The following is a 25017-nucleotide window of genomic DNA, read 5'->3' as shown; positions in this document are numbered from 1 at the left end:
GATCCTTCCATGTTTCAACCATAAAAATTTGTAACTGTGAGTTTTTACTAATTGCTTTGTTTCCCAAAACAATTGCTTGAGGTAAGTTGTTAGGTGGTCATTTATGTAGATTGGAATATTGCTATTGTTCTGATATACATCATTTGCTGTCAATAATAATAATAATAATAATAATAGATAATAAAGGAGCGTGATTAGCCCAGTGGTTATGATGCCAGACTACTAATGTCATGGACCTGGGTTCAAATCCTACTGCAGGAAAAAAAAAAATCACAAAAGTCACTTCACTGGACATATCCTCCCAAAGGTTGAAGGCTGAGGCAGAAATTGGCACCATCTGGTGTCACTCTCACAACTACCACCCACCACTGGATGTCAAAGCCAAAACAGGTCCAGTTCCTTAGCTGGATGAAGGTGAGAAGAGAAATATTGAGCATACTATATCAAGTGTGGTGCAGGATAAAGTCACTCGCATTCAGGCATTAGGCAGAGGAGTCATTTCAAAAAGTTGGAGTCTCCAGCAAATGACAGTGGAGCGAGTAGCACTGTGTTCCCTATGGCTTGTCCTACCACAACTGTAGGACAAGCCCATTCAGACCAACCTACTGGAAGTGCTTCCTGTGCAACTGCACTAGTGACCACCCAGTAGGGAAGAAGAAGAAGAAGAAGCCAATGCATGAAGTATGGCATAAAAATGAATACGTTAGACGAAACATTAGACAAATCTATAGCCTGATTTTTTTTCCATATATATTCTAATTTAATAGTGACTTTGTCAGTGGTATGGTGTTGCCATGTGAGTACTAGGATCTATTCTATTATAATTTTTCACTGCATAACAGTCACCATCATTCAAATCCATTGCATTTGTGGTTCAATCAGCTTATCAGTTTGACGATGCATGGATTTGTCTAATTTTTGAAATGCAGTGGTTCCCTGACCATTATTGGCTTTGGGGTTGTCCATCGAGATGGGACAATGGTCAGTCTACTTAATTTATTTTCTTTTTGTTAGTCAAGTGTTGTAGTTGGTTTCTTTTTTGTCTTCGTTTTTAATGATATTCTGCACAATTTGGACCTGATGCTATCTTCTGGGTGCCTCTAAATTTCAACTAATTGACATATTCTAAAATTTCTGTTATGTGGTATTGTATAAATTGGCTTATTCTAAATTATTTTATGAGCATTCCTTCTGCAATACCCTTTATCTTGATTTCCTCCCCCCCCCCTTTGTTTTATCATGTATGGGTTTATTTTTACTTTTCACTCTACTGGTTTGTCATGCTACTGGCATTTGTTTCATTTATTTAATTTAATTTTTATATATATAAAAAAGTATTTTCCAGGTTTAGATGTACAAATGTGAATGCAAGTAAAATCACCTGTGTGGTGGCCGAGTGAATGTCACTGTGACAAGTCAAAAAAAAAAAGTGTTGTTGTCTTGATAGTTGTGTTTATTTAGGTGGTGCCCTGTCTCTGAATGTATGAAAAGAGGCACACAAGTGAGTGATTGTTGTGCATTGTTACCTACTGGTCTGCCGGTAAATGAGTAATAATAATAATAATAATAAGAGCATGTATCTGTAAGAGTGGAAGGTTTAAGCACATATAGAGTGCGTGTAGCATTTTGGCAGGCCCCCCCCTTCCCCTGCTTGGACTGCAGTGGGGATAATCCACAGGGAACCACGCCTGCTTTGCTGATGCCATGCATCCTCCTTTTAAGGCATGATGGGAACTGCTGACACTGGCTGCTGCGGGATTTCATGCAGAGTTGCACTGCATATCTACAGAGTGGACACATAGCGCACTCTGATCCTATGACTTTCTTCCCCCCCACACACACACTCTCATCTCCCCTTCCACCCCCTCCCATCCCAACGTTTTGCCTGATGGATCCTACCACCACAAACTACTTTTCCTTAACAGTCCCCCCCCATGTGAGGATATGCTCCTTCCACAGGGATGCCCCTCTATCCCTTTGATTTCCTCCTTCCAGGAAGACAGCCTTCCTATTGTCCACCTTAATCTTCTTAATCTGTTCTCTCCCTCTTCCCTGTCACCCCATTTCATGTTTTTCCCTTTAGCGTTTTTCTCTCCCTAGAGCCCTCCCTGGCAAGCTCTCCCTTGTCCCTTGCAGTCCGGGGTTTACCCCTACCAGAGAACTTTTTACCTGTACTACACTCGGATTTGTTCCTGCCAAACTGGGGTGCCATCAGCAACGAACATGGTGAGCACTTTCATCTAGACATCACAGCGATGGAACAAAGATATAAAAGCAAATGGAGTGCCACCATGTTAGCCGATTATTGTCGGATGGTGAAAAGGAATGCTCCCAAAGCTGAATACAAGCGAAAGGTGCAAGGTCCTGTGTGCGATACAGTTATGTTCGCAGCTACATCTTACTGCCATATAGATAAATAAAAAATACATTATAAAAGAGCCAATCTGCCATTTTTAACACTATTTCCATGTTTAGTACCCCAAAATCTCTAAAGTAAACTTACTTTCATGGTTGTAACAAGATATGACCCAAAATTTGTTGTTCAGTGTGATCAGATTGAGAGTATGACTCTTGTTGCTTCTCTAACATGCTGCTGTAGAAATGAGTCATCCAATAAATCCACAAAAGTCTTGTTAGCCTGTTAGTGACCAACCCACAAGTTCCAGTAAATATTTGGAAAGTTAAAATCCTCCATTATAAGACATTTTTGATTTTCTGGATTGCTCTATTTCTCTTTAAAGTTCATTATACTCATCAGTATCACTAGACCTATAAGACACTCTTACTGTCATTTTTGCCTTCTCAGTACTTACATCACAACAGACTAACTCAACATTGCACTGTCCACCCATGTCAACTGGATGCACTGCCTTAGATTTTGTGTATCTTAACTAACAGCATGATCTCCCATTCTATCCTGCGTGTCCTTTCTGTGTAAATTGTACTCCCACATTTAAATTCTACATCCCTTATATCTGAGTGACACGATGTTTCTGAAATCCCCAACAATGTCTGCATTTGACGTCTGGACCTGCTCTTCGAATTCATGAAATTTTTTTGTGTACACTCCTCGCCTTGGCGTACATGCAACTATATATGCAGCTGTTCTTACTATTATTTATGCTAACACAGCGCATGTATTTGCTTGTTTCATGACTTCTTGAAATCCCCTGCTCCTTGCTTTCAAGACTGTTGCTCATTACAATAGAAGCAGTGCAGAAATCACTTTTACCTTTGCCCGCAGCTATTTAAATTTAGTCTGTGTATCCCCCAGCTAGCAGTTTTCTGACTCACCTCACACTGCCTCGTTAGCATCAACAAATATTCTTGCACCCTTTCTATATATAAGTATAACCCATCCCTGTAGAAGATGTCTCTCCTGTTAACAAGAACAGACCACATTGAGAAAAATTCTACTCGATGAACTTTCCACAGTCTCTTCAGGGTCAAATTGATTAACAGGTCTCTCATCATATACTCCCTTCTATTGTGTCTGGGTAGAATTGCACACTTTCAAAGTTAACCCTAACCCCTGCCTTTTTTTTTTTTAAACATTGATCTGTACTTCTTAAGTAAGTCCGCAGATCTCCTTACTCTGCTCTTAATGTCATTAGTGCCACTGTTTCAATAATATCACCTTTTGTTCCCTTAAAAGATGATGTCTGCTTTATAATGTCACAAATTTTGCACCTGGCAATCATATCCTGGTTATATATATAACAAGCACATTCTGCCTATTTGAATGCAAAGCACAATAGAAACACAACCAAAAATTACCCAACTTCAATTTGATGAAGCAGTTAAATAAAAAAAAACAATACCCGGGGAAGAGCTTATTGAAGGAAAGTTGGTGAAAAGGTTGCACAAGGTTTTTCCCATTTGTGTTGATGACCATTATCATGCAAACCGGAAAAATACAGGAACAAGTTACATCTGTTGTCAATAATTATAGGCATGTGCTGAAAAACATGGAGTTAAAATTAATGGCATTTCTTTTATCCAATTATTGAAGTGTGAACATGTTCCCTACATTTTATGGCATTATCTCCAGAGAGTGTAACATATCTCCACACGTTACACTTCACATCATGGAAGAGCTTGGCTAGCATACAGTTATTGAAGCCTATCAGATTTTTGAGTGTCATTTTGCTGGTTGTTAGTTAAGGTTATTTGGAAGATAATATTTACAACTATTTTGATAAGCGAGGTGATGGAAAAATGTCTGTATCACTCTAGAGCAGGCCTGGGCAAACTTTTTGGCTTGAAGGACCACATTAGGAATTCAAAAAGAAGGTGGGCCCCACATAAAATACTATTTTTAGATATGTATTATTTGTTATCACAAAGAAGAAATATAACATAAAAAAAATTATTCTCTAACAACCAAGAATTTAATGAGATGAATGGAACTGTTTTACATCTTTTAACATTTTTTTAATTTTGGGTATTAATTTTGTAGTTGAGATTCTTAAAACTGCTTGTAAATGTTCATCGGTGATGCTTGATCGTAAATAATTTTTATTTAGATTCATGATGGAAAATGTTTGTTCACATATTGATCCAAAAATAACCAACATTTTTCGGGAAAAATCTTTAAGTTTGTCGAATTTGTCTGAATTAAGAGTATTGTAAAATTTACAGATTTCCTCACGACGGTGAAATTCCCTTAAATCGGTATCACACTGCAGATCTATAATCTGAAGTTGTGGTTCACTCGGTGCACTGTCAATTTCTATTGAAAATGGGTCGCGCACTATTGCCAAACTTGTCTCAATTTTTCGGAAGTCGCCAAATCTTTGTGAAAAGTCGTCATTCAAAGCATTGATAATTTCACAATATTTTTCAAATTTACTTTCTGGAATCTTCAGCAACTTCATGGTTGGAAAGTGGTCTACCTTGTTAATCAATAAATGTCGAAGGAACAACTGGAGTTTTAATTGAAATCCATTCAAACTTTTTACCATATCATGGGCGTATAAATTTTTCCCTTGCAACACGGTGTTGAAAGTATTTAAGTGTGTCACGATGTCCAGGGTAAATTCAAATTCACAAATCCAGTTATTATCAGTTAATTCGAGAAAGTCCATAATATTTTTCAGTTTTAAAAATAGAATGATGTCATCTTTAAGATCCCATACTCGCCGAAGAACTTTTCCTAAGCTAAGCCATCGAATTTGGCTATGATATGGAATATCTGTGTACTCGGTTTAATATCTTGAAGAAAATTAGCGAATTGTCTGTGTTTCAGGCCCCCCGATTGTATTAAATTTACTAGTTTAATAATACAAGATGTGACATGTTCAACTTTTAACACATTTTTACATAATACTTGTGGATGTATAATACAATGAATTGTAATTAAATTATAATCAGGATAATTTTCACAAATTTTATCCTGAATTTTCTTTAACGCTCCAACATTTTTACCTGTCAAACTTGGTGCTCCGTCAGTTGTTACGCTTACCATTTTGTTCCATTGTAAATTATATCTTGTTAAGCATTTTTCAAATATATCAGCTCCCATTGTTTGGTCTTTAAGAGATTCCATTGAAAGAAGCTCTTCAATAATTTCAAAATTAAAGGTACATCCACGTATGAAAATTAATAACTGCGCAGTATTCTTTTGGTCGTTACTTTCGTCGAGAGCAATCGAATATCATGTTATGGATTCTAATACTGATAATAATTGCTCATTCAAATTTGTATCGATACATTCAATTCATCTTACTACGGTTCACCGAGATAAACTTATATTCTCAAATTTGTGTTTAATGTCAGGACATATAATTCCACAAGTCATACATTCTTTAATATAGTCTCCATCAGAAAAAGGTTCATTGCTTTTTGCAATTATATGAGAAATAACAAAACATGCCTCTACAGTAGCTTCTTGTTCCTTAGTTAGCCGCGTAAACACATTTTGTTGTCTAGATAAATTTTGAATCAATCCATCAGCAGTTTTCTTTCTTGCTTCCGGAGTTAAATTGGCACCATATTCGGAATGTTTAGATGAGATTTGATGAGATGAGTTTAGATGAGATGAATTCAGATGAGACAAATAGTCTCATTATTTATGTTAGCAAAAAAATATTTTGTGTTCCACTCTTCATTGAAGACACGATGCTCTTGTTGAATTTTTCGTTTTTTATTCATTTTTAAAAGGGCGTAAATATTATTTTTATCGCTACTGGCACCGAAGATAACGCAAAAAAAAACTAACTGCAGGATGACCATCAGAGAAAACGGATTGGAACTTCCTATTACTCCGCCACCGCAGCAAAGCTCGTTGTCATCATCACCAGTTGTTTGTTACCGTAGTTTTGCACGGTTAGTTTACAATCACAAATTATACCGTTATAAAAGCGCCCCTTGGCTTGCTCCGGTTTGTGCACAGTTTCAAATTCTATCTCAGTTTGAACAATACAGAGATGATAAAACAATTTACAAGTTGACAAATTCTATAATGTATTACATATACAAATTTATTTCTCAAAAAGGCATCACAAAAGGCATAAAATAAGTAAACTTTTTTCGAAAATACAATTAAAGCTCGCGGGCCACAAAAAAATGTGCTGTGGGCCGCATGTGGCCCACGGGCCATAGTTTGCCCGGGCCTGCTCTAGAGGAAGTTTCATTTTCAAAAAATAATTAAAAATATAATTTAATATGAAAAAAATGTATATTACAGTTCTGTTCATATGTTGAAACTTCTTTGGACTCAGGGGAGGTACCTGTGGACTGGAGATGCAAATGTGATCTCAAATCACAAAGGAGGATCAAAGGGTGACAAAAGTAATTACAGATCTGTTAGTTTAACTTCTGTACCACAGAAATTAATGGAGGCACTGGTTAAAGAAGCACTGCAGGATTATCTAGACAAGACTTCAGTTATAGTTCGGACACAGCATGGGTTTGTTAAGGGGACGTCTTCTCTGACCAATTTGATTGGATACTATGTTGTGGTTACAAAGGAACTGGATGCAAAGAATAATTTTGATATCAGATACAGACACACCCCGGCTTATGTAATACTCGACTTGCGGAAATTCGACTTTATGTAAGTTTTTGCCGGCCGGTGCAAGCTTAAAAAAAAATCGTGGAAACGTATTTTGCATCCCTTAGGAATAAATGGATGTATCATGAAAATATTATAATGTGAACCCAATAACACATTGGTTTTTTTTTTTTGGTAATTCGCTCCAAGACCTCGGAAGTTGAAATTTTCACTATATAGCTAAGCTATTTATATCTCTAAAAGGTCATTTTTATAATGGAAATTGCACTACACTTTCATGTTATCATATGTTCCCTTTGTGATATTTTTCTGAAACACATTTCTGATGGTCACTACCATAAAACAATAAAAACAATATTTTCAGATTTATTGGGCTTTTCTGTTAGCTCAATCTATTATAAACAGGGTAGTAAACTCGATCTTATTGCATTTACGATAATACCGATAACTGGAATTCTATGGGTTTTTACGTTACGGTATTATGGTGAAGTGAGTTCCCCTTCACTGAAATCTTCAACCATATAAAAAAAACAAATAAATTTTCAGAATCTTCTCTTCATTTCTATTTATTTATTACAGTGATGAAGGGAAAGGGACCAATGGAAAGTGCAAGTGCTGGCAGTGCTAGGAAACGAAACAAAATTGATTTAGAAATGAAGATGATTAATTAACAAGTATGAAGCAGGACAAAGTTTGTCATCTGTTTGCATGGAATTAGGTCTTGCTGCTTCAACAGTGAATACTATTTTAAGAAACAGTGCACATATAAAAGAACATGTTAAAGGATCAATGCATTTAAGATCAACAGTGATCACAAAACAGCGTTCAGGTGCTATATCGAAGATGGAAAAGCTATTAATAATATGGATGGAAAATCAGATTCAGAAGCAAGTGCTCCCGGAGTCCAATGGCCATTCAAGCAAAAGCAAGAAGTATTTATGAAGATATTAAGGTTAAGTATGGCAAACCCCGAGCCAAGTTCATGGCAAGCAACAGGTGGTTTTATAGATTCAAACATCGTGCTGATTTCCAAAACATTAAGGTATGCGGCGAAGTCGCCAGTGCCGATTCTGCAGCTGCAGAGAAATTTTGTGATGTGTTGGATAAAACCTCTTCTAAATCTCCACATTCCTCAACTTCCACAGAAGCATGCTAATCAGCTGGAAAGTTAATCCTGGCAATGATGCTTGAAAGGTAAAACTTGCTGACATTATACCTGTCTCCCCTCTCTTTTTGTAATTTTATAATTTTGAAATTTTTGTAATTTTGTACACTTTTGTAATTTTTCCTGTGCATGAGATAAAAAAATTTAATAAATAATTCTATTTACATGTTCATCGAACATTTCTTTTTTGTTTCAATCAAATTCAGTGCGCATAGTTGTGAATGCTGCATAAGCATTGAGGGAAATTCCGACGCTGTATAAGCTTGATTTCTTGCATCATATGCCTCTACTAATGCTAAGATAGAAATCTTAGTATACTATATTTTTCATTATAATAGTAATGGCTACTTGGTGTTAGAGAGCTTGACCACATAACAACCATTGTATTTCTAACGTGCGAAAACAATATTGACTTGGTGTCCTTTATTGATATTGGCTATGTAGCAACTGAAATCAAATATTTTTCATTTTGATATGTAACTTCAACTGACCCATTTCTTTTTTTCTTTTTTTTTTTTTTTTTTATAATAATTAATTTCTGGTTTTGGCTGTAATACATATTTTATAAGCCACATAGTTACTTCATATATTGATTTCCATAAGTCAGACAAAATGGAAAGAACTTGGTAAGGTGCATAACTTCTGTCATTATGTTATGGCAGAAATCTGCTGTAAATATAATGTTATTAATTTTCCCATTGCTGAAGAATTTCAGTTGAGTTGATCATAAATAAATAAGTAGTTTCATAATAAAAGTTTCACAAATGACAGTTAAGTAATTCAGATTTATTAAATTACTGTTTATCTTACACTTTCCTGCAGTTATTTCTTACTGACTTAATTCCAAATGAAGACAGTGCTGTTTTGACATCAAAGAATATTCTGATGCAGCCTAAACTTGAAAATGTTTTGCATGTTTTAGATAATTGGCAGATGATAACACAGGAAAAGTGGATCATTGGATGGATGGTGAAAAATATCTCCACTAGGTGAGCTGTTTATATTTTGAACTGAATATCTTATGATTGCAGTAAGTTGTAGGTGTTTCTTCTTCTTTTCATTTAAAATCTTATATAAACTGCATTGTTTCAGTACATCCAGTTCCCAATTTATGACATACAGTGTTCCTGGATTTATGTTGATATCATTAGTTGCTTTTCCTTGTGTTATTTTTTCTTTAAACCAGGAGTAGCCAATTGGCAACACACAGACCTTTTATGGCATCTGTGCTTCTTGTTCGTAGCATGCTCCTGATGTGAAAAAAATAACAAATTATAAAACCAATTTGAAAAATTTTAAAATGAAGTTGAAGTGTGCAGTTTAAATTGCACTTCACTTTTACTCTCAGAATTTATTACCCAGGTTTTGCTGCATCAGAGTCATTAAATCACTCAGTTAGGTATGTAATGTCATTAGTTATTATGATGCAAGATGTTAGATTTTGGGCTAAGCTTACCATATTTTATAAAATGCTTGTGGATGAACGACTAGTGTTGGCATGGCAAGTAACACACACACATGAATGCTGGAACTTAATCCATAAATGGCACGAATACTGCAGCGAATAGCAGGGCAGAGAGGGAACTACCTTTGGGATACCTACACCTACACTTTTACAGACATGTGTTATTACATGTAAAGTGAAGCATTCTCCTAGATAGCAGACTTTTGAGGAGTGTGAGTATATTGCCGGATATTCCATAGAATCTAAGTAAGGTAAGGAGGTGTGTGATTTGGACTGAGTTCCATGTCTTGTTCCTGTTCTTTCTCGAATGCACTGAATGGGTACTTCTATTGCTGATGCTATGAATTTCCACTTTGTATAAATTTCCAAAGATGTATTGGTTTACTGAATTGTTACTTTTCCAGTATTGAGTGTGTATTTCTCTTCTTTTTTTCTCAAATATAATTTTTAAACAATTAATCCTACGTTTTTCAAGACAGGAATCTTTTACCTCTCATTTTTTTATTGATTAAATTTTTCTGCTTGTTAAATACTACTTACCAGCCCTCTTCTCTTTTCTGATATTCTTCTTCCAAGTATCTTCATATCCTAGATTTGACTTTCACAATTTCCAAGTCTTGGTTCTGTTGGTTTCTAAAACTTTCTTTATCACTATTTTCTCCTTCAGTCATGTGGTCCAAACTATCGTCATTTGAGCTATCATTTTTTGGAGGAATATAATCTTTGTCTTCATTTGATATTTCAACATTATCCTCTAGAAAAGAGGTGGGCTTGGCAAGTAACACACAATATCATCAGCATGTGACAGAAAGCTAACATGAGAACTATAGGAAACTTCGGGAAAACTTACTGGGCCAAATCGTTTCCCACTACCACAGTTTCTCCTTGCATTCTCGGTAAAAGATGTTGCGTGTTATCGGTAGTGGCAGTAGAAGTTGATAACAATGTATTGATCAGTTTTTTTCTCATGATTTAAAGCAGATTATCGGAGTTCATGAGTGGGCTGAAATTTACTTACAGTGTACATCCTGCGGACTGCCTTAGTCTTAGTGTGTTTATTCCCCCCTTTCTGCTGTTTTAACCCAATACGAAAACGACTTTTACAGATGGTACATGTTATCGATAGTGGCAGTAGAATTCATTTTGCTATCGGGTTAAAACAGTGGGAAATTTCAGCCTCATGAGCTAAGCTGGTTTTAATAATAAGAAAAAACTAATCAATACATTGTTATCGACTTCTACTGCTACTACCGATAGCATGCACCATCTGTTTACCGAGAATGGAGGGAGAAACTGCAGTAGCGGGAAATGATTTTGGCTGATAAGTTTTCCTGAAGTTTCCCATGGTTCTTGTGTTGGCTTTCTTTACCTTCGCCAAGAGGTATTTTCACTTTGTTCATTAGTTTGTCAGATTCAACTGAGAATGCAGCCATTGGACATATTTTGGTTATAGTGTCCTCTTGCATATTTTCTTCGTAGATTATACTACTATTTGTGTCTGTATATTTGTTGTTTCAGTTTTCACCCAAAAAAAAAAATAATAGGCATGTTTTCTATATTCAAAGATATAACATCACTATGAATGAAATCAGTCTCTTCATTTGATGGATCTTCCTCTAAAATGATATATTACAAAAAATCAAGATTTGAGATTGTCAAAGTTAAATAATTTTGCTTTCTTAGAAAACAGTTTCATGAATTGATTTGAAGTTCCTACATACTCACAGGGGGAAATACTATAGTTATTGGACACTTATAAAATATTCAGATTTAAAATCTTATAAAAAATTAAACTTAAAATATTATTTAAAAATGATATGAAAAATGATATGACCATTACAAGTGTAATAATTACTTATTCCTGCTACAAAAATCAACATAGTTGACATTTTTGAATAAGTTAGTAGTTGAGGTTATGTATTTGGGCATGTGTAGACTGATTAATTCATGATCTAACACACTGCATAATTTTTTTGAGTTCTGCTTAAAAATTGGAAAAGTGAAAGAAACTGTTGAGAAAGAAGGCAGAAGCCTTTGAAAGCTTCAGTTATTTTAGTGCTTTTAATCTAGTATATTTCAACCCAAGCACGGTACTAAGTACTATAGGTTCTAATACCGCTCGTGTTTGGGGTTTACATAAAAAAAAAAAAAAAAAAATATTTTATTGCATTTTAATTCAGTATTTTATTATCATTCTATTTGTACATTCACTGTAAACTACATTTGTTTTATTCTATCTTAATTCAGTATTTTATTTTATTATCAGTAACATTTTATTTGTATAATCACATTTATTTTGTTTGATTTACTGTAAATTTATTGTAAATTTAAATATAAAGCTTTTTAAGATTTAGGTTTTCGTTTTTACTTCAATGGTTGGTGAGAAACGCTAAAAATCATAGTATGAATATACCCAACCCCAGAGGCCTATTTGAAGAATTTTTCTGATTTCTCTTTAATAATATAAATTATTTGTATTTATAATAAAGTACAAACATGTGCATCTGTTGTGTCAGTACTGTGCTACTGGACTTAATACTAGTCATTTAACATAGGTACTCCTGTCTATTCAGTACTCTGTCTCTGAAAGAGACAGAGAGTACTGAATAGACTTAACATCAAATGTCCTATTTGCTGAATACTATTAAAGTGGACTTAATACCTTTAAATTATTGATAGAAATATCATGGGTAACCTAAAACACAATGACTCTGTAGAACGGGACTTAATACAATTTAAAAATTTGCCTCAAAAAAGTAAGAATCTCAGGACTTAGTACTGAATTTCAATGAAAAGAGTGAGAAATTTTATATAGGGTTCAACAAAAATGTCAATTCCCATAAAAAATGGACTTAATATCCTCTGGTTCTGAGGTATTGGCGCGCGCGCACGCACGCACGCGCGCACACACACACACACACCGAATGGACAGAAATCATGGGATACCTACCTAGTAATGTAGGGTAGGCCAATTTTTTTGCCCTGATAAGGGCAGTCACATGGTGAGGCATTGAATCCACTAGTTCACTAAAGCGTTGTACAGGTATTTCCATCCATGCTTGCTTCACTGCTGTCCATAATTCCGTCGCATTCCTCAGTGGATGATCCAAAGCTTGAATGGACCTTTCCACAACATCCCAAAGATGCTCCACAGGGTTCATGTCCAGTGAACAGGGAGGCCATTCCATGGTGGTGAAATCTGTGGAATGCTCTTCAAACCATGTTCTAATCACCACGGCCCTGTGGGGAGTCACATTGTCCTGCTGGAAGAGTCCATTTCCATGTGGGTGCACGATCATGAAGGAATTTAGATGGTTTACAAGGATGGACATGGAACATAAATGGGTAACATAAGCCAGAATATCACCAGTGGATCGACACTGACGGAATTCATACTGGCGATCAGTGATCAGACAGAAGGTTTATAGGTAGTTTAAGAGTTGGCGGTTAATTGATTTCTCCATTACTTTAGAAAGAGTAGAAGTAATTGCAATGGGACGATAATTGGATGGGAGGGACTTATCACCCTTTTTAGGAACTGGCTGGATATGGGCAAATTTCCAAGCAGAAAGAAAAACACCTTTGGAATAAGAAAGTGAAAAAAGGTGGCAAAGAGCAGGATTAAGTTCAGGAGCACAGGTTTTGAGAACAAGTGGAGAAATACCATCAGGACCTGGAGCTTTCCTACCATCGAGATTTGTCAAAATCCTTCTGACGGAAGACCACAGAAGGCATTGAATGGAGCGTGTTAGGAATGGTGGGAGGTGTTTTACCAAGATCATTAATACATGAGTTGGAAGAGAAATGGGAATCCAGCAGGTCAGCTTTATCCTTGACTGAAGTGACAACAGAACCATCTGATTTTGACAGAGGTGGGAGCAGAGAGGGACAAAAGTTGCGGCCAATAGCTTTGGCAAGGGACCAGAATGCTTGGCTACCATTAGGGCAAGCGGCAAGTTTTCTACTCTTAGTCTGTTCAAACTCTAGTTTGGACTGATTAATAACTGCTTTACATTTGTTGCGAGCTTTGGTGTAGGCAAAAAATGAAACTGAAGAATTGGAAACAAGCCAATTATGATATGCAACATTCTTCTCTTGAATAGCTTTAGCACATTTATTGGAAAACCAAGGTTTAGATAAAGGACGAAATTTTAGAGTGGAGTGTGGAATAAAGGATTCCATTCCTACAAGAATAATTTCACTGACATGATCTGAGCAAATGTTCACATCAGAAGTTTTGAAACAGTAATCCGACCAAGGAAAAGAAGAAAGGAAATCTCGCAGGTCATTCCATTTTGCATTTTTGTAATGCCAAACGACACGTGGTTGGAAATAGCCATGAGATAAAGGCTCTATTGGTGAAGAGACAATCACAAAGTTGTGATCTGAGGTACATAAAGGACCACTCACTTCGTCCATGTACTTAGAAGGGTTGTTTGTGAGAAAAAGATCAAGCGTGTTGGCTGTATGGTTAGGATTGTCCGGTATTCTTGTAGGTAAATGAACAGTCTGTGCAAGATCATTAGAAATTGCAAAAGCCTCAGCATCTCGACCAGCTGGGTCAGTGTGACTAGAAAACGGAAGCCAGCTGGAGTTGTGAACATTAAAATCACCAAGGAAAATTACCTCACTGTTAGGAAAGTTGGACTGGAGAAAGTCAAGTTGCGAAGAGAGGAAGTCAAAGAGCTCCAAGTGATTAGTGGAATTGGAAGAACGGTAGAGACAACAGATGAATTTGACACAGTGAGGTAGAGAGATTTTAAGCCAGAGAAGATCGAAGAGAGGAGATTCCAAATTACCAATTCTCTGACAGGGAATATCAGAACAGACATATGCACAAGTACCACCTTTGAGGCGAAAGGAATCATACAGTGAATAATTTGGGCAACTGAGATGAGCAGTAGTTGAATTAACTGATAACTGAGATTCTGTCAGAAAAAGTACATAGGGTTTGGCAGCTTCAAGTAGAAATGGACATCGTTGAGATTAGAATTGAGACCACTTATATTTGTGAATGAACTAGGAAGTGTTTTAAATGAACTTATTCAATTAATGGCTGAAGAAGTGAACACTAGAATAATATTAAGCATACAAAATGCAAAATATTTTTCTATAATAGCTGACTGTACACCAGATATTAGTCACATAGAACAATTGTCTTTGACAATACATTTGTTGATTAAATCAATACTGATGTTGAGATCTGTGAACAATTCTTGGGATTTACTACTGTAGTGGACTCCACTGGTAAAGGACTATTGGATGATATAATGAAGTTGTTGGAAAAAAATAAAATCAAGTTAAAACATTGTTGGGGTCAGGGTTACAACAATGGAGCCAGTATGTAAGGCAGAAATAGTGACGTTCAAAAGAGAATCTTGAATTATAATCCATTGGCATTATTTATTCCCTGTGGATGCTATAATCTTTGGGATGGGATACACTTAAATAGAAAGGGTGCAAGAATATTTGCTGATGCTATCAAGGCACTGTTAGGTGGGTCGGAAAACTGCTAGCTTGGGGGGAGACAAAGACCAATAGATTGACAGTAGCCACTGGCAGAGCTGAAAGAGATTCTTGCACTGCTTCTATTAGAATGAGCAGAAGCCTGAAAAACAAGATGCATGGTATTTCAGAGACTGCTGGGAGCCATTGCAATACAAGTAAACACATGGGTTGTGTTAGGGTAGCTAAGAATAGAAACAGGTGCAGGTATACTTGCGTGTACACCAATGCTAGGAGTTTAGTAAATAAATTTGATGAATTTGAGGTATTGCTCAAAACATCAAAGGCAGATATTGTTGGGATATCAGAGACGTGGTGTCACACAGATATAAGGGATGCAGAACTGCAATTTGGGGAGTATAACGTCTACAGAAAGGATAGACAGGATAGGAAGGGGGGGAGGGGTTATGCTATTAGTTAAGAAACACATAAAAACCAAGGAAGTGAAGCCAGTCGACATCGCTGGACAGTGCAGTGTTGAGTCAGTTTGGTGTGACATAAGCATTGGGAGATCAAAATTGAGAGTAGGAGTGTGCTATAGGCCTAATGACTCTGATGAGTATAATAAGGAACTGTACAGGGAAATAGAGTGGGCCAGTAAATCAGAGAGTCTTATAATGGGAGATTTTAATTTCCCAGATATTGACTGGAATTTGGGGGCTGGTTACTCACACACTAGCAGGGCTTTTGTGGATTTATTGGATGATTGTTTTCTACATCAGCATGTTCGGGAGGCAACTAGAGGGAGTAATACTCTTGATTTGATTATCAGCAGTGATTCTTCATGCATTAAGAATCTGCAGATAAATGAACCACTAGGTGGCAGTGATCACAGTGTGCTGAAGTGGGATTTACTCAAAGAGGTAACTACCATTAGGGGTAAAGGGAAGGGTTATTGCTTCCATAAAGGCGACTACGATGGACTGAGACAGTATTTAAATTCTATACAGTGGGACCAACTGATGATGTTACCAACAGCAAATTCAAAATGGGAAGCATTCAAAGAACTTATCTTGGAAGCTACTAGGATTTACATACCAACTAAGAAATATTGTTCAAGGTTTAGGCCAAAATGGATGTCAGATGAACTAATGAGGCATATGGCAGAGAAGAAAAATGCATGGGATACTTACAAATTAACACATGACACAGAAGCCTATGATAGATACAAGTTGATATGCAACCAAGTTACAAAGGAGGTTAGGCAGGCGAAGGCAGATTACGAGAAATCCTTGGCAAGGGATGCAAAGAAAAACAGCAAAGAGTTCTTTACTTATGTAAACTCTAGAAGGAAGGGGATGAATCAGATTGGTACACTTGATATTGATGGGTCAACTGTTGATGATCCTGCTCAGGTAGCTAACAAACTAAATGAATATTTTGCATCGACATTCACACATGAGGAGTTATTCAGCAAGGGGAATGCCAGAGGTGTATTCAACTCTAGCAGTAAGCTACAGAATCTTGAAATAACTGGGAGTAAAGTGGAGGAGAAACTGTTGAAGATAAACACAAGAAAGGCACCCGGGGTGGATGGGATCTATCCAGTTATATTAAAGGAGGCAGCAAAGGAAGTAAGCAAACCCTTAGCCATAATTATGAGAGCTTCCTTAGACTCAGGGGAGGTACCCATAGACTGGAAATGTGCAAATGTGACCCCAATTCACAAAGGAGGATCAAAGGCTGACACAAGTAATTATAGACCTGTGAGCTTAACTTCTGTTCCAGGAAAATTAATGGAGGCACTGGTTAAAGAAGCACTGCAGGATCATTTAGACAAGACTTCAGTTATAGCTCAGACACAGCATGGTTTTGTTAAGGGGAAGTCTTGCCTGACCAACTTGATTGGATACTCTGATGCAGTCACAAAAGAACTGGATGCAGGGAATAACTTTGATATTATATACTTGGATCTTAGAAAGGCTTTTGATACTGTTGCACATGGAAGACTGCTACACAAATTGGAGCAGTGTGACATTGGAGGCAAATTGCTGCTATGGATAAAGGGGTGGTTGAGGGGAGAAGACAGAGAGTGGTAATCAATGGACACTGCTCGTCGTGGACTAATGTTATTAGTGGAGTCCCTCAGGGCTCAGTGTTGGGTCCATTATTGTTTTCTGTATTTATAAATGATATTGATGATGGTATATCAAGCTTAATGTCCAAGTTTGCAGACGATACAAAGGTTGGCAGGGTTGTCAAGGACACTACTGACACTATGCTGCTGCAACAGGATCTGGAAAGGTTGAGCAGATGGGCTGAGAGGTGGCAAATGAAGTTTAACATTGACAAATGTAAAGTACTACACATGGGAAACAGCAACCCCAGAGCAACGTATCAACTCTGTGGTACTACACTGACATTGGTAGAGAATGAAAGGGACTTGGGGGTGGTTGTGCAGGCAGATATGAAGTTCTCTGAGCAGTGCAGACGGGCTGCAAGAGTAGCTCATGGAGTATTGTCAATGATATACAGGAATTTTTCCAGCAGGGATAAGGAGGTGATTATTCCATTGTATAAGGCAATGGTCAGGCCACACCTAGAGTACTGGATACAGGTCTGGAGGCCTCATTTCAAGAAGGATGTAGAGCTGCTGGAACGAGTACAGAGAAGGGCAACAAGATTAGTGAATGGAACAAAGGGGTGCTCTTACGAAGAAAGGCTTAAGTTTTGCAAATTACAGTGTCTGGAGACTAGGCACCAGCGAGGTGATCTGATAGAGGTGTATAAAGCCTTGAATGGTTTAAGCATGCTCAATGCTGATGGGATTCTTCCTCTAGCTCAGAAAAATCACCTGAGAGGGCATAAATTCAAATTGAGGAAAGACAGATGTAGGATAGACGTGCGGAAATTTGCCTTTAGCCAGCGGGTGGTTGGTTGGTGGAACAGACTTCCATCCCTTGTGGTGGAGGTTGATAGCCTAAATAAGTTTAAGGCTCAGCTGGACAGGTATTTTGAACGAACAGAGGGGTGAAGTGGAAGTGGGTTTTTTTTTTTTTTTTTTTTTGGCTGATGCTGCATAAGCTTGCTTTCTTGCATCAAATGCCTCTACTAATGCTAATGCTAATGCTAATCTGAACCTTGTGTTGTGCGATGCTGCAAAATATTCTGTCAAATCTGTGTTGCTATTTGGAATTTTAGGAAGATTATACGCTCTATTTGCTGCTTCTGTTAATCGTTGGCCGATTTTAATTGACCGCATTAAACTTTTCATGTTAGAGCTACTTAAGCGACATGCGCTGGGAGGCGAAGTTTTCCAGTGTGAGAGCTGTTAGATATCAGATTTGTGATATCCATGATGCACTCATCACGGCTGAAAAAGCAGAAAAACATGAGCCTGAAACTGCACATGAAGCTACAACTTTATGTGGTCGACTGAAAGATTTCAGTTTTCTGGTTTCATTAGTCATATGGTACGACGTACTCTTCCAAATTAATGTCATCAGTAAATCGAAACAGAGTCAAAGTATCGATGTATGTAGTACTGTGGAATTAACTAAGGGTTGTTGAAATTTTTGGAAGAATATAAAGAAAACAATTTGGAAAGAGCTATTTTAAGTCTTAGTGAACTTGCTACCCTTCTCAATGTTGAACCTGAATTTAAATCAACAAAATGATTAAGATGCATTAAATGAGATTAAATATCCGAGAAACAATTCGAAATCGAATTTTTCAATACATTGCTTGACATAGCTATTATGTCAGTTCATGAAAGATTTGAGCAACTTGACAAGCATGCAGAAACATGGGGTTTCCTCTTCAAAATAAAAGAACTACCAAAGAGGGAGGAGCTTGAAAAGCTTATGTCAGTTCATGAAAGATTTGAGCAACTTGACAAGCATGCAGAAACATGGGGTTTCCTCTTCAAAATAAAAGAACTACCAAAGAGGGAGGAGTTTGAAAAGCACTGCTCTGATCTCCAACTGACATTAACTGTTGGTGAAGATAATGATATTGAAGGCAGTTGTTTATGTCAGAGTTCTGCAACCTGTGTGCCGCCACAAGATGACAGGTGTGCCGCGAACTTCGCTGATACCTATAAATAATACTATACGTATTATGATTAGAAATTGACAACTGGGAATTTTTACGTATTGTAAGAAATTAACTGTACATTATTTACTCCCAATTATAGTTTTTATATATGTTTGTAATGCTACTCATTGTTATTTTTCACAATACGCCATTTTTACTGAAACACAATGTTGTATGTGAGGGACAGTAAATTATTTTTTGTGTGGGTATTCAACACTCGTTTTCTAAAGTTATTTGTGTGTTTGCTCTTCCAATATTTCTTGTTTTGTCGCTGCGCTGACTGAAATAAGATGCCACTTGTTAAAGTTAGATAGTTACGTGCTGTTCCTTAAAAGTGTAAGGATTAGCAAAGCATCCCCTGTCTTGTACTATTTTATTGGCTTGTTTTGATATTTGTCTCTGTTTATCCATGCTACTCAAACTTTATTACTTAGTTCCTGTGCCGATGCACCCACCCTTTGTTATAAGACTACATTTTGAAGCGATAGATGTGCCCCTCCCTCTCTTTGAAGAGTATTGGTCCCGCATCTATTACTTTCAGTTTCCTCACAGCTGCGCTCTGAAATAGTCAAAAAACTGTGATCGTGAGCCATAACACTGTTGATTTTCTTTTTTTTTATCAATGGAGAAGTTCCTGGTAAGGAGTATTCCATCCAAGAGTGCAAGTACTGAAAGTGCCGAGCCCAAAAAAAAGAAACAAAAATTAGTGTGTAGACAGTATAGTGATAATTATTTGTCTTTTGGATTTTTCTAGTGTGGTGATAAAACATGCCCAACCCTCGAGTGTCTCATGTGCGGAGAAAAACAGCAATGCTGCTATGGTTCCCGGTAAACTGAAACAGCATTTCTCAGCAAAACATTCTTCTCTGGCATAAAGATATCAATTAATTTCAACGGTTGTTACAACAAAACAAAAAACAGGCAATGTTTGTGACTTTGTCGGTACGTATTTCAGAAAAAGTACAGGAAGCTAACTATAAAGTAGCCAAACTTATCATAAAGGCCAAGAAGCCACACACACAATAGCTGAAACTTTGTTAATGCTGGCTTGTAAAGAGATGGTGAAAATAGTCCTGGGTCCAGAAGCTGCTAATGAAATTTCAAAAATTCCACTCTCAGCTGACACAGTCGGCGAGTCAGTGATATGTCCAGTGACATTGAAGACATTATGGAGGAGGAAATCGACAGCAGTCAGAAGTTCTCACTTCAGATTGACGAGTCCACAGATGTTAGCGGTCGCGCTCAACTTCTTGCCAACATTTGGTTCATCGATGGAGATGTAATTGCAACAAATTTTTTTTTTTTGCAAAGTACTACCCAAGCGATCCACCAGTGAAGAAATATTTCATATTACTAATGAATATATGCTCCATAATGAATTAAATTGGAAGGATTATGTTAGTGTTTGCACAGACGGAGCCGCTTCCATGACAGGTCAAGTTAAAGGCTTTGCAGCTAAAGTGCACGAAGTGCATGATGTCTTATTCACTGCAAAACCATTGTTGCCAAGTCTTTGCCATCTGCTCTGAAAGTTGTGCTAGACGAAGTAGTAAAAGTCATTAATTTCATGAAATCGGGGCCACCCTCAGTTCGTGGCTTTTTTCCATTTTGTGTTAGGAAATGGGATCTGAACACACCACACTCTTGCCACATACAGAAGTACAGTGGTTGTCGTGTGGTAAAGTGTTAATGCGCCTTTTTGAACATAAGGAGGAGGTACAGACATTTTTAACAGTTGAGGGGCATGAGTATGCAGAGTTATTTGCAGATAATGAATGGGTGACTAAGTTGGCATATCTTTCCAATATTTTCGTTCACTTGAATGAGCTGAACTGAAAAATGCAAGGCAAGAACGAAAATCTTTTTACGAGTATGGATAAGATTCCAGCTTTCAGAATAAGCTGGATTTGTGGATACAATGCATTGAAATGGATTGTTTGAGATGTTTCCAACTTGCTGCTGGTAATAATGTGGTGATGGATTTCATTAAAGAACATTTAGATAACTTGCAGCAGAAGTTCAAGGATTATTTCGGAGAGAGAGTTGAAGATGTCGACTGGATTCATGATCCATTTGTTGCAGATACAAAATCTCTTCCGATGAATGTACAAGAGGAACTAACAGATCTGAAGGTGGACAGAACATTGTGAAGTGCAATTGGACACATTTTGTGTTTGGGGAAAGAATTTAGCTCCGAGATGGCAGTTAATATGTTATTACCATTTTCAAGGCCTCCGTAGCCGAGTGGGCAGGAGCGGGAGTGCAGTAGCACACGCTCTTTGAGTAGACCGGGGTTCAAGCCCTTGACTGCTGAATACGGTCGATCTGCCAACCCGCACTGGACCAGCGTGGCAGATTATGGTCCATTTCCCTCAACATGAATTGTTGAGGAGAGCATCCTGCAGTGGGTTGATAATGGCTGCACTTTACTTTTACTTTTTTTACCATTTTCAACTAGATTTTCATTTTCAACTGGGTTTTTCAATCTTGACTGAAATTAAAACATCAAAGATGGAGAGACTGAGATCCATTTATGAAGAAATGAGGTTTGCATTGTCAACGATTCTGCCATGCATCAGCCGTCTGTGTTCAGTAAAGCAGGCACAAGTAGCACATCGAAGATATGGGTAGTTATTTGGCTTAATACTAATAGAATTTTTATTATTATTATTTTATTATTTTATTTTTTTGGCATTGCTTTTGTATAGTGATTTAGGGTTCAAAAATGTTAATATATGCAGGAGCCAATTTTAGTTGGATTGTAGGAACAATAATAATTGATTCTATTGTGACTTATAGCATATTCATATTAACATTGCCATAAACTATGCTTTTTGGAAGATTAAGATTTTGATGTGCTGTGTTGTGTCATGGATAACTTAAGGTGTGCCGCAAAGAGAAAAAGGTTGCGGAACACTGCTTTATGACAAACTGATAAATTTGTCATATAAAGCAGTGTTCCGCAACATTTTTCTTTTTTATATTAAATTTTATAAAAAAGACGAAGCTGTAAGATTTATATCCGAATGTGTGGGTATGTTTAAGAATCTTATTAACCATACCAGTTTCTGTAGCTAGTGGTGAGAGAAGTTTCTCAAAATCAAAACTAATAAAAACATATATGTGCTCATTTATGTCGCAAGAAATGTTAACTTCACTAGAGACCCTTTTGATCGAAAATGATGTGGCTCAAAACATGGATTTTTCTGAATTAATTAAAACTTTCGCTAGTAAAAAAGTGAGAATAAGTAAATTTTTCATAATATTCGTATTTTTATTTAGTAGATGTCCTATTTTTGAGTATTTAGTAGTATTTGAGTATTTACTTGATTTTTATACCAAAGAATTTAACTTTCTGTTGTTTTTTTTTTTATTTATTTTTTTCTTGTTTAAATTAAATAATGTTTATATACAATTTTTGTTGATACTAATTATATAATAGATAACATTATTATATTAAATAATTTGGTTAGTTATTTATTTCTAAAATAATATATTTTGAAAGACCCTCGTATTTCCGTGTTTCTTGCTTTTTTAAGAAACCTTATTTTTTTTTAATAAAAAAATGTAAGTATTTTTCCATTAACAACAAAGATATATAATTTTTTAAAAATAGATGAGAGGAAAGATTTGTTTGATGAGATAAGTTGGATAATAAAAAAAAAATTCTTTAGGATGCTGAGTCAGTTAAAAATATAGCCAAGAATGTGACGCGTACCTCATGTACTTTTCTCAGGAGTAAATTATTGTTTGATTTTAATTAATCTACTGACTCACGAGGAAGGCATGTGAGGATTTTATTAAAAATTTAAAATTTTATTGAAAATCTCACTACATTTCATTAAAAATGTAGTGAGATTTTCACTACATTTTTAATAAAATGACTGCTTACCGGATTTTTTTTTATATATAATTTTCAAACATTTTAATAAAGTTGGGGTGCAACAAAAAATCTTTCACAGGGTGCTGATAGACCTAAAGCCGGTCCTGTCCCCCAACATTCCTTATAAGTACGATGTTAATTTCTGAAACTAAATTTTATTTTTCAGCTACACTTTAATGATTCTGAGATTTTCTATTTCTGCATAACTTTGCAGAAAATAGTTTCCTTTTCATGGCTGAAATTTCTACTTTTAATTGACAATAGTTATTTTAATTTAAAAATTTTCATTGTGGCTATCTTATTAATATTTATTTTAAATAAAACGAGTAACTTCTTATTTAGAATAAATAATGTACTATCAACTTATGGCATTCTTTTTTTCCGTAATTTTTTATTTGTGGATCCCCTGGGCCTTGGAGGGAATGTTTTAATATATATCTTGTAACTATTTCACTACTGCAATCAAGATTTACTAATATATAAAAATTTATTTATTTATTTATTTCGTATGATGTGAGCAATACACGAAGGAACCAGTTTTTTCCTGCTTCCTTCATGTATCGTGGCTGTGAAATCCAACCATAACTGGAGGTGTGGCACCATCGTGATATCCAAGCCCGAGGCGGGATTCGAACCTGCAACCTTTGGGTTGCCAGGCAGGCACTTTACCCACCTGGCTATCCCGGTCGGCATATATAAAAATGAACTGACAACAACATTCTTATATTCATAGTAGCGGTAATTACACTCATATGTACATGCACGCAGCATATATTCTGTTTTGTTTTGCCTTGAAGAAGGAATGATATTTCTTATTTCAAAATATAATTTGTTGTACATTTTTTTATTTTTTTTATTTTTTTTGCTTAAGTATAGGTGGTCTCAAAAATTTCAATTTGACACCACTTTTTTGGAAATTTGTAACATGGCTAGCAATAGACATTTTTATTTGAAAATTTTGTTACAAAATCAGATACACGTCCAAGATGCTGTAAAATCAGCTGTGATTTTTCTGTGAATTTTAAAATTATTTCCATGACTCCTCGTGATGTTTTTCTTTTTTCATGATTTCTCATGATTGCATTGTTTTGTTTTGTTTTTTTTTACTTCTTCATGATTTTTGCCCATGAAAAATACCTAACCCTAATCATGAGTATGCACTAACAATAATAATAATAATAACTATGTTTCTATTCTGTGATAACTAAAAAAAAAAAAAAAGAAAGAAAGAAAAAACCATTAGTATTTGTACCAAATTTAATTTTTCTTTCAGATCTCTGCCTAGCCTTCAAGTCTATTCATCCACCGAAGAACAGCCTTTACAGTTTATAAGTAAACTGTTTAGGCAGTTTGATATCTGTGAACCGTGTGTGAAAACTTCAAATTTTGAAAAGAATAATATAGAGCCTGAAGATACAGTATTATTAGTAATTAGCATGCCAGTTCCAGTCTTTCTTTCAGATGTACTTTGCACTTGCTCTGTTATTAGTTGGAACTCTCATAAAGAGCAGGTTTCAAAATGTTGTAATTTACATTTTGGAAAACTCATGAAGACACATAAGTGGTATGTAAAAGGTAAGTATGCTTTATAACTCTGTGTAGGGACCAAATTAATATTATTCTCATGTATATATATATTTTTTTCTGGCTTTCAGCAAGCGCAGAGAACTAAGAAAAGAAAGTAAAAATTTTGACATACTCTGAAACATTTGCAGTACAGTAAAACTTCACATATTTGGACTGCTTTTATGTGTATATATTATGTAGAATGGCGGTTTTCCCTAAACTAGAATTTAATGATGCACTTCAGAACTTCTCCCAGGTGGTTTCCCATGCACCCTTTAAAAGAAATAAAACCATTCAAATGGAACAATTAAATGAAATAAAACAATATGGTTTATTATTTCTAGATAATGCAATTTCCTTCTGAAATTTTGTCAATGGAAGCA

At 36.1% G+C, this 25017-nt stretch overlaps 1 protein-coding gene across 1 annotated transcript in view; it reads left to right on the top strand.

Annotated features, from left to right (window-relative positions):
* LOC150078569 (uncharacterized) overlaps nucleotides 1-25017 on the top strand; it is a 75790-nt gene that overhangs the window by 21540 nt on the left and 29233 nt on the right. The window contains exons 5-6 of the mRNA XM_090384614.1: nucleotides 9003-9169; nucleotides 24342-24643. Coding sequence (XP_090240740.1) covers nucleotides 9003-9169; nucleotides 24342-24643 — 469 coding nt within the window. The remainder of the gene's footprint in view (nucleotides 1-9002; nucleotides 9170-24341; nucleotides 24644-25017) is intronic.

The sequence above is a fragment of the Mastigoproctus giganteus genome, chromosome 11 (assembly GCF_048544385.1).
Source record: "Mastigoproctus giganteus isolate SK-2022 chromosome 11, ASM4854438v1, whole genome shotgun sequence".
Lineage (NCBI taxonomy): Eukaryota > Metazoa > Arthropoda > Arachnida > Uropygi > Thelyphonidae > Mastigoproctus > Mastigoproctus giganteus.
This window is presented reverse-complemented; position numbering and strand designations above follow the sequence as displayed.